General features: G+C 34.1%; 1 protein-coding gene across 1 annotated transcript; it reads right to left on the reverse strand.

The window, feature by feature from the left end:
• Positions 1-3,800: 3,800 nt before the first annotated feature.
• Positions 3,801-9,466, reverse strand: LOC116027919 (protein NRT1/ PTR FAMILY 2.13-like). The gene is made up of 4 exons (XM_031269703.1): positions 9,253-9,466; positions 8,494-8,711; positions 5,361-5,917; positions 3,801-4,877 (listed from the first exon to the last, which is right to left on the reverse strand). The coding sequence occupies exons 1-4, from the start codon at positions 9,455-9,457 to the stop codon at positions 3,992-3,994; spliced, it is 1,866 nt and encodes a 621-aa protein (XP_031125563.1). The 5' UTR covers positions 9,458-9,466; the 3' UTR covers positions 3,801-3,991.
• Positions 9,467-11,363: the final 1,897 nt, after the last annotated feature.

Consider the following 11,363-nt stretch of genomic DNA (forward strand, 5'->3'; position numbering starts at 1 on the left):
TGCATCCCCCCCCCCCCCCCCCCCCCCTCCGCCCCAAATGAGAGAGAGAGAGAGAGAGAGTCATGATCAGGTGTGGCCTCGTCATTAGGTGTGGCCGTGCAGCCTAATTTCAGCCATTAGATCATATCAACTCATCAAATCAATGCGCAATATATATATATATATATGTATGTATGTATGTTACAGAACACATCATTCTACGTACTAAAACGCACCAGAGGACCAATAAAACACATCATTCCATACAATATACCAAATACACCTATTCACTTAAAATTCATCAATATACTTAATAAAACACATCATTCTACGTATTAAAATGTATCATAACGTGTCTCATGTCAGATTATAAATATGCACTATTACACTTATTAGAAAACATGTGTTAAAATACACATCATTCAACGTATTAAAATACACCAGAGGACGGATTAAAACACACCATTTCTTAGCACACTTATTAGAAACACGTGTTAAAATACACATCATTCAATGTATTAAAATGCATCAGACGACGTATTAAAACACACCATTCCACAACATAGTTACACATCATTCTACGTATGAAAATGCACCAGCGGATAGATTAAAACACATCATTCCACAACATAGTTAATGCACCATCATACGTAATAAAACGTACCACAACATGTATTCAAACGCACCACACTATGTACTAAAATGCACCATTCCAATTCCCGTAATATAAATACTAAAATTACGATAATAACCCCACTTAAACATACACGAATTTCAGTAGGATTAATGAAATTGGACGGTGCAGATTGGACCGCATGACCGCACCGGAGCTCGCCGCCGCATTTGAACAAAAATCTACACACACACACACACACACAGTTTGTGAATGAAACATGATACTTTTTATGAAAAAACATAATGTTTTTAAATCAAAATTTTGGACTTTATACTATTTATTCCCTCTCAATTCTCATGTATACCAAACATTGAAATTGAAATTTTCAGTAATTTTTTTCATGCAAACCAAACACTGAAATTTAAACTCCCACTTTATTCTCACATTATTCTTTTCTCATGGAATTACAATATTCCTTTCCTACCTAATTCCTTCCCTCCAACCAAACGCCCCGTAAATGTTTAGATTTGCTCTCGAGTTCTCGTGGTAGTTTTAAAAAATGATTTTTGGGGAAGACTTAAATTTGGTATAGGATACTCGAGATATATCGATCTCTTGTAGATTTGCGCCACCAAACTATATATATATATATATATATATATATATATATATATATATATATATGTGTGTGTGTGTGTGTGTGTGTGTGTAGATACTGATTCAAATGTGGACAATGCTTCCTGTGCGGTCGGTGTGGATTCACCATTAGTTATGTAAAAATGCACCACAAAATATTCAGAAATGCACCACAATGAAATACAACAATGCACCACACCTAATGGTGCATTTCCAAACACTTTGTGGTACATTTATACGTATCTAATGGTGAGTGGCCGCACGGCCACACAGCAAACACTGTCCGCACAACAATACCCTTTATATATATATATATATATATATATATATATATATATATATATATATATATATATATATATANATATATATATATATATATATATATATATATATATATATATATATATATATATAATTGGTTTCTGAGGTATAAGCATGTGAGGGAGCAAATGCAATTGAAGTGCGCATGCATGCAAATTTCAGCCTTTGAAATGGACTTCATGGCAGTGGGCAGTGTCCATATTCAGAGATGGAGAAATGGGGAAAAAACATTTTTATAAAAAATGTAAATTAAAAAAAAATGGTAGCTTTCAGCTCCCAATTCTGAAGATCGATGATGGTGAAAGACAGGTTGGTCCAAATATAGGCCCCGTGGCTAAATTAAAAAAAGGGGAAATTTTTGTTTCCTGATGATCAATTTATTTTCTTCTTTTTTCTTTTTTAATTCCAGGATGAATATAATGTTTTTTAGGCAACATTGTATTAAAAAATTATTATAAAACCAATGTTAACAAAAAAAAAAAAAAAAGGAACAAAAGCACCTGGCACTCATGAATCAATCAATCCGAATCAGTCAACCGAAAATCTTTAATTCGCCCCTCGGTAAACATGTGCCTTCAATCCCGGCATATAATTAACCTAATAAATTTACAATTTCATTTTACATAGAAATCCTAATAAATAGAATTAAAACATAAATAAAATTCTTAATTCTGAACTCTTAAACATTTAACCAACAATACAATATAATTAGAAATGTATTAGGATTCCTAAACAACAATACAACCAAATATGCAATTTTGCAAACTAAATTCCTAATTCCAAAATTACAATTCGTCAATTCCTAATTAATCCACAATTCTGCATTTATACAATTCATCTGCAAACTAAACTCCTAATTTTTTTTTTTGAAAAACTAAACTCCTAATTTATTTAATTATTATTTAAATAGCAAAGCGACAAATTGACAATTACTCAATTAGAAATTTAGGATTCCACAAACAACATTACAATAATACGGCATTACGGCCTAATATGCATTCTGCAATTCATAAAATACCTTTGCAATGGCATATTAGGTAGGCCGTAGGCGATTAGAGCATTACTGCATTGGTGGTTGCTGTAATGTAGGCGCGATTGGTGACCCTCATACTCCTGGGCGGCGTGAGTGATGAGTGTGCGACAACGTCTTTTTCAGTCTTTGTGAGTTCAGTTCTCGACTTCTAGTAACAATTAACCTTATTATTTTTTAATATATAATAAGTAATATATATATATATATATATATATATATATATATTATAATACTCAGTATATCTTATGGCATATGGTTCTCCTATAGAGATGGGCCCTGGCAGGTGCCGACCCTGCACTCCCTCTGGCTGGCCCGGGTGAAAAAAAAAAATATGAGCTAACGAATGACGATAATTTTGTGATTACCCTTAGCTCATATGCAATAATGTGAACTGATATTTTCATAGTAGTATAATATGTCCATTGGTTTCAAGTACATGCATGGTCCTTATTGCACATTGGCCGGGGATCCTTTTGTAAAGAAGTCCACAATTTACACTTCAATGATATACATCCCTTAGTTAAAAGCCTATAATAATTTTGGCATGCAACGGTCACTTTCATCCTTGTGATGATGATGATGATGATAAGGTTTAATAGATCAATTTTTTTTTTTTTAAAGCCAATTGATCAATTATTGAACCTTTTATAAATAATTTTAATAATTGACCAATTGAACATTATTATTTTAAATAATTTTTTTTATACTTAATTGATTCCACTTCCTCGGATGAACTTAAGTTCTCAAAACATTTAAAATGTAAGTTCATAAGGCCGCGTCCTTCATTGTTACTGTTCTAGAGACTAATAATGGTGATAAATTGTGTGATATATATCAATTGACTTACAGACTTCTAAATATTTCTATACTAGTGTCTAGATATAAACTATACACCCTATGACAGTTTGAAATACGAAAAGTAATTAGTGGCAATGGGTTGTTTGATTTCTTTGTAATGATAAAATTGAATGATTCTTTTATTATATTCATTCATTCTTTTCTTTTACTCAATGATATATGTTTTAGCAATTTAGTGGAAACGGAAATAAGTTGGTATCTTTTTTAAAAAGAAATAACCCTGACAAAAATCCACCAAATGTTAGATTTTATTCATTTATTTATTAAAGGAATTTGGAAACGGAACATACCAGAACTACTTGGTACTTTTAATTTATAAATATACTTATAAATTTTATAAATATAATAATAAGATAAAATTCAAATTATGAAAATGATATAAAAAATTATCCGGGATTAATTAACCTAGTTTTTACATGATTTATTCGCTATTCATTGGACACGACCAAACTTACATAGGATAATAGGATATAGTAATGTCTTAAATGATTTTACACTTTTACCCTTTGCTACTACCACTCCACATCGGAAGTGATTTTACACTTTTACCCTTTTCTGTTAAGCTCAATATCATTAATGAATGGCTTTTGATTATCGTCCTCGTCAATTCTCACTTTGCTCTTGTAATGATAACCCCGAGAAACGTACACAAAATATACCAAATTCACGACTCCCAAACCCGCAATGAGTAAGTAGTAATTCTCCAATTTTCCGGCGTTGACATTTTTGGTCAACCAATCGGGCCGGCTGCCGCTCGCGGTGGTTTTGTGCACGACGTTCACTAAAACCACGCTGAGGTAACTAGCGCCGGCGAACGTTATGGAGTAAAGGGAGTTAGCCACGCTGGTCATGCTATCGGGGAACTCTTTATTGAAGAACTCAATTTGTCCGATAATATTAAATGCCTCGGCGAATCCCATGACGATTAGCTGCGGGGCGAGCCACATGACGGTGATGGGGGCAACCCCGTCGGCGCCGCCGTGCGACACGGCGGCGGCCCGCCGCTTTCTCTCCACGACCGCCGACACGATCATGCCTATGATGGAGATGACGAGCCCGATCCCGATTCTTTGGAGCATTGTGATCCCGCCCTCGATTTTGGTCCGCTTTCGGATCAGCGGGACGAGGAGGCGGTCGTACAATGGGATCCATATTGCAATGGTGATCATTGAGACTACAAAGAGGGACCCCGCGGGGATCTGGAAGTGGGGCCCGAGGTGACGGTCCATTTTTAGCGCCTGGGACACCGTGAAGGTGCCCTGTTGTGTTACCGCGATTAAGCATACAATTCCGGCTGCCCAGATTGGGATGATTCTCACTAGGCATTTCACTTCTTCCATTTGATGGATGCTTACTAGCCTCCAGCTGCTATAAGGTGTTCCCTCTGGGTTCAAATCTCCTTCTGTTATCACCGCTGCTTTGTTTAAAAACCTAATCAAATATAAACACATACATATTACATCCAACCTAACAATTACATATATCTTCATTAATCCTAATTGTTTAATTTATTAGGAAATGACACTTTTTCTACTGAATTATATGCTTGTAATGCTTTTTCCCTCCGAATTATTCATGTATTCTCATTTGTCCCTTCAATTATTTTAATAGCGATTTTCAATTCCCCTCCCTGTTATATAGACTTTTGGATTGTTAAAAATAAGAATTTCATTTCTTTTTCTCATCCAAACAATTATTGCTTATATTTTAGCTAAAAAGAACAAACACTATTTACAAATATTATAATTATAATTGTAACCTAATGCTAACAACAAAATTAGTACTAGCAATAGAATTAAAAGTAAAACACAAATAATTCATTATTGCTAAATTTATGTTGAAATATTAATTCTGTTACTAATGTTAACTTAAAATTATAATTGTAGGATTTGAAAATGGTAACTTAATTCATACCTGCAATCCTTGGTTAAGGGAAGCTTTTTCTCAGCGGGGGATGTAACCGGAGGATCATAATACCCACTAGCTTCATCTGGGAGCTTAACTTTCCTTTTGTTGAACGCCGCTACGCACACATGAGCAATGCCGGCGAAGACGCTCCCCTCCGGCTTCACGTAAATGTAGACGCGCCTGCCGAGGAAGAACAACACGATGGCAAGGAGCATGAGCCCCGTGGGGATGCCGAACCCCAGCGCCCAGCTCACGGAGTCTTGGATATAGACCACGACTGTCATAGAGAAGATGAGCACCACCGTCAAAGAAGTGTAGTACCAGTTGAAGAAGCTGCTGATCCCCTTTCGGCCTTCCTCCGTCGTGGCGTCGAACTGGTCCACGCCGAACGGGATGCTGCACGGCCGGATTCCGCCGCTGCCGATGGCGAGGAAACCCAGAGCCAGGAACAAATAACCCATCTGTGAATTTGTTGGGTCTTTGCAGTCCTGCGGTTGGGTTGCGTTGCACGGCGGTGGACGGAGGTTTGGAACCATGGCTATTATGGTCAATGTCAGCATTCCCTGTCCAAATTTTGTAGCTGAAACATATTAGTAGTTGTGTCTTATGTTGTGAAATTCTATGTCTATGAACACAAATTATATACCTAAATAAGATTTGAAAAATAAGTAAATACGGAGTATATAACAATATAACATGTGTATGTGTATGTCTTTTTGCTATAAAATTATGTAACTTATGAGTATGAAATTTTGTACCTCGTATTTTTTATCAAGGGTCCATAATACTATGTGGACCCTAGCATATGATATCAATTGCCTATTTCAATCGGTATATCGTGGACCAGGGTTCATAGTGCACTGTAGACCTTGATCCAATACACAAAATTTGAATTCATAATGTACAGAATACATATTCATAATACACATATATACACAAACACGATATAATGAGCATGAATTCTGTACATTATGAACATAAATTTTGTGCATTATGAACATAAATTTTGTGTATTATGTTAAATGTTTAATTCATTTTCATTATACTATGTTTATGTGTATGTGTATTATGGACATGAATTCTGTCCATCATAAACATGAATTATGTACATTATGAGGTCAAATTATGTGTATTGGATCAGAGTCTACAATTATGTGTGTGTATTATGAACATAAATTCTGTAAATTATAAAATCAAATACTGTGTATTAAACCAGAGTTCACAGTGCATTGTGGACCCTTGTTCACGGTATAAATTGCCCGATAAGTTGGTCTAACAAAAAATGGTAGAGAGAACATTGCAAATGAGATAAATGTAACGAAGGATTAATGATTAAGGTATTCTTATTAATAACAACACTTTAATCTAATTGTTTAGACATATACCTGAGACCGACAGAATCTGGTCTGTTTCACATTGGCACGACGAATGCACGACTCACATGATTTGGGTGATATAATTAATCAATTAACTAATGACTACTAAGTAATAATAATTTAATATAAACGTTGTTATCGCGCCTATATCTTACTTGACTTCACATGTCACCTTTCTCAACTCTGATTATTAAACAACTTTCGTGACATCTTAACCGTTAGTATATGTGATTCACGACATGATCAAGAGTTTTAATTTGGCCTAAGTAGTACAGACACGAAAATTGAAAATTAAGAAATATTTCTTACGAAATGAGGAAACATGCAAGTTTTATTTTTTAATTAGACTTTAAAATATATTTTAATCACATCCCTAAGAAGCATTTATTCTTAATTAAGAAAAGTTATTTTTAGATGCTTTTTTTTTTTTTTTGAAAATTACATAAAAATCCAAAACGTTTTTGGGGAGTTTTTGTTATTTTTTGTGAGAAAAATGTATTCAATACATGGCATAGACCTCTAAAAAAAAAAAAAGAAAAGAGCTTTCGAAATTACTAAGTAAGATTGACAAAGTGGTAAGTGCATACTCTAATCTCGTATAGTGGCTGTAAATTTCTCTCGTTATCCAATAAAGAGTTTCTAAGGATCATATATTATGACTTATGTATGTGCGGGTGTGTGTGGAGAATTGATCATAGATTACGATTTAATTAATTTGAAAGAAAATAGATAAACATTTAAGAAATTTATATTTTTTGATCATCCCATCTTCAAAAAAAAATATTTTTGATCATTCAGTTATACTTGTGATACAAACTTAATCATTGAATTATATGCTTGACCATTTTTAACATCTAAGTTACACATAGAGTGGCGAGTTTAGTCTCTAAAGGATCATATCTGCCACTTTATTAAATAACACATTGGTGGCAGAAACCACCACCGAAGGACTAAAGTTGCCACTTCATACACAATTTAAGGGATAAAGATGGTCACGCATATAACTCAAGAACTAAACATGTACGATATATCTGAAGGATAAAAATGTAATTTTCTCTAAAAATTATTTAAAAAAATGTTATAGGACAGTTGGAAATGACGTGACTTGTGTTGCAATAGAACTTGTACGTACCATGAAATACTCGTTGGAAACGAACACTTTAACTTGTTTTGTATTTTTAAAGGAAGGGATATGTAACGTGAATAAATAAGCTAAGGGTAGGGTCACGTGTCCCATGCCAACACCCAACGTAACGCCTAAGAATTTTATTTGCACAGATCACTAGACCTTAATTAATCATTTCTTCCCAAACAGTTGAATTCTTTAACTCTAAAAATTTTCAGGTCTTAATCTAACATAGCATTTAGGAAGAGGCAAATCATGCCAGGTCTAACAGAGCATTTAGGAAAAGGTAAAATAAGAGACTAAACCAATCTGGGAGTCCCCTCACTTTGAGAGGTTGGTCCCACACTGCAATTGGTGAGACTCGATTTTTTGTCATTCTCCTGAAATTTTACCCTATGACCAATTGAACTGTCTATGTGGGCCACTAAATCTTAATGATGATTGAATATTTGTGAAGTGTGAACCCAACATCATTTTCTTCAATGCATTAACTATTTATTGTACCTTTCTTCTCCACCTAGTCAACTTATGAAGACAATTTGCCATCACCACTTACTCACCACTCATAAAGACAATTTGGCATTATTCATTTACTATCTTCTAACTTTAAAGAACATATATAGCAGCGTATACGTACCAAGATTTCGAATATGGAGGCGAAGGCGATGGTCCAAAACCTGCCCAGGTAAGAATCGGAAATGAAGGCACCCAATAAGGGGATGAAACTTGTGACTCCTGCCCATATGCCCATCATATTTGCAGCTCCAACTTGGTCTAAGTGATACACTGTCAACAAGAAAACTGAGAAGTTTGCTAGTAACCCCATTGATGCAAGCCTCTCAAATGTCTCATTTCCTGCACCCAAAACAAATTGTTAGGTAGGAGTCAATAAAAACCAAGTTTAACACTCAGTGATTGAAGATTGTTGGGCGGAAGTCGATAAATGTCAAGTCTAACATTCAGCGTTTTGAAAATGTGTGACAGTATAAAGATATAAAGTTATACCTATGCTACTAGCTATAACTTTTAACGTGAGTATAACCGCTTGATCTAACAAGTGGTATCAAAATCAAGATACAGGTTTGAGTCCGGCAATAACATTTAAGATTGATTGGTGCTGGGAGAGAAAATAACGCCCCGCGTTTCAAAAATGTGTGGCAGCGATCTAAAGAAATAAAGTTACGCCTCTACTATTAGCTATAACTTTTAACATGATAACCGCTTGATCTTAATAAGTGGTATCAAAATCAAGACATGGTTTCAGTCCTAGTGATAACATTTAAGACTGGTTAGTGCTGGGATGGAAAAAATTGTTAGGCTGAGACCAATAAATTTCAAGTTTAGCACAAGATAAAACGGATGAATGTAAGGGAAGAAGACAAAGAATTGATCGAACCTAAGACGTAAGGCATGGCTCTCCATCCGCCAGGCTTTCGTTGGGTGGTGGTGGTCGCAGCTTTCCCGTCCGGCGAAGCCTCGCCGTGGCGCCCATTTTCCGGCGGCGGCGGTGATGAGCGCGGAGAAGAGACAAGCAAGCTCTTATAAGTACTCCTCGGAGGCCTGGAAGGGCTTTTGTTTTGCTGAAAATTTGCCCCCTCCATTGTTGAAGAAGAAAGTGCTAATGCCCCCATACGAGCTCTAGCTGGCTACATTTATACCGCCTTTTCATTGTGGGCCCCAACAACGCCAATAATTATTAGTTTCTTTTTCTGGGATTGTAATATTTTTTGAAGATAACTGGGATTGTAATATTGTAAATTGTAATAATGAAAATCTCACTAACACCCAATTACCTAATCGGATTATGAATGAACTAATTCTAATTAAGTTATTATTTCATTTGTATAAAGAAGCTTTCTTTATTATTTTTTATGAGATGATAAGAATCTCTTTCAAGGTTGAAGATAAGAATTTCTTTCGATTTAATATAAAGTTGGTGCAAAATTTTAATTAATTGATTAAGAAAATTGATTGTGAACTAATCAAATTGAATTACTTCCTTTCATATCATAGATTATATCACTATATAAAATTAGTCCAATAAACCATATACTTTTTAAATTTTTTATTATCTTAGACATAAATAAATAAATAAATATTATTTGTATTTTTAAATATGTGCACACACACACATGTCTAAGGGCACTGAAACTCTGAAAGAAGTAAAAAGAAGTCTTCGTTATTTTCATATTGTCGTTAGAGCAAGACTTTTAAGATGACCCTTAAACTATTAAGCTAAGTTCTGCATGAGCAATTTTACATTAATTGACTAGTGAAATATTTTTTAAAATAAATCTTCAAAATCAATTATATATATATATATATATATATATTGTTGCATTTACACATGTTTGAGAAAACCATGGCTTCTCTCATCATATCCACACCGTACTCAAGTTAAAAAGGACAATTTTACTAACGTCCTTTTAAACATGTACTAACGTCCTTTTACTAACATATACTACGTATATCGTATATGTCGGTTAATATTTAAAAAAATTAGGATCATATTAATTTTTTTTGGGGGTTAAAAAATTGCAAATTAGTGCTAGTTATCGATCAAAAGTGATGAACTATTTTAAGTTAATTAAAAATGCAATTGTAATTTTATAATTATTACATATTAAACTCTATACGTACCCTGGACAAAGTATATATCACGATGTTTTCGTTGACATATTAAGGTGCATCGGACTTAAGTTAGTTGAATTCACTTTTATAGATCATGATTGCACTATTACATATATTGAATGTACTCTTAAGCTTTGTGTGATGCATGTCTAAAGTTCACAATACTTACAAAATTACTACTACTTTTTCTCCTTAATGTGGAGTCATTGATCATCGCAGATTGACGACTAGATTTAATACATATATTTTACTTTAGAAAAATCACTTTGCTTTGAACCTGCCACATACATGATAATTTCATTAAACTCCTATTAATTTAAATGAGTTAATTTGATTGTTACTTAATTATCATCGATTAGTCATAATCTTTTAAAATTGTTATATTTAGGGTCTATTTGAAAATTTTAAAAATAACTATTAGAATTTATTTTTTAAACTTTTTGGTGTTTGGATATTAATATAAAATGACTTAACCATAAAATATTTATTATGGTCAAAGAAAAAATGACTCATTTTAACAAAATATACAAATATACAATCCAATATGTTTACTCGAAAGATATTTTCTAAAAATTTACCTCACTTTCAACTCTCTCTCTCTCTCTCTCTCTCGCTCTCTCTCACAGTAGTGTCAAATAGGTAGGTTGGCCGGCCATCTATCTGGTTGTTATACTAAATTGGACAAGTTTGGTTAAATTATAGGTGTGATCGTGTTAGGCCAAACATTACAAATCTTGACCTGACCTTAGAGTTGTCAAAACGGGGTGGGGGGAAAAAACATAGTCTTTCACGGGCCTAGGTTTTGTTGCCCCCCACCCCGCAGGATAGCTAGAGGCGAGCTCCCGCCACCTTTTTTTTTTTTTTTTTTTTTTTTTT

Source organism: Ipomoea triloba, chromosome 8 (genome assembly GCF_003576645.1).
Source record: "Ipomoea triloba cultivar NCNSP0323 chromosome 8, ASM357664v1".
Classification (NCBI taxonomy): Eukaryota; Viridiplantae; Streptophyta; class Magnoliopsida; order Solanales; family Convolvulaceae; genus Ipomoea; species Ipomoea triloba.

Excerpts from the sequence above, each read along its gene's own strand:
- LOC116027919 (XM_031269703.1), bottom strand. The coding sequence starts at position 9,457 with ATGGAGGGGGCAAATTTTCAGCAAAACAAAAGCCCTTCCAGGCCTCCG. Across the intron at positions 8,712-9,252 it reads AGCCATGCCTTACGTCTTAG|GAAATGAGACATTTGAGAGG; the intron begins GTTCGATCAATT and ends TTTTGGGTGCAG. Across the intron at positions 5,918-8,493 it reads CCTCCATATTCGAAATCTTG|GGAATGCTGACATTGACCAT; the intron begins GTACGTATACGC and ends AAATTTGGACAG.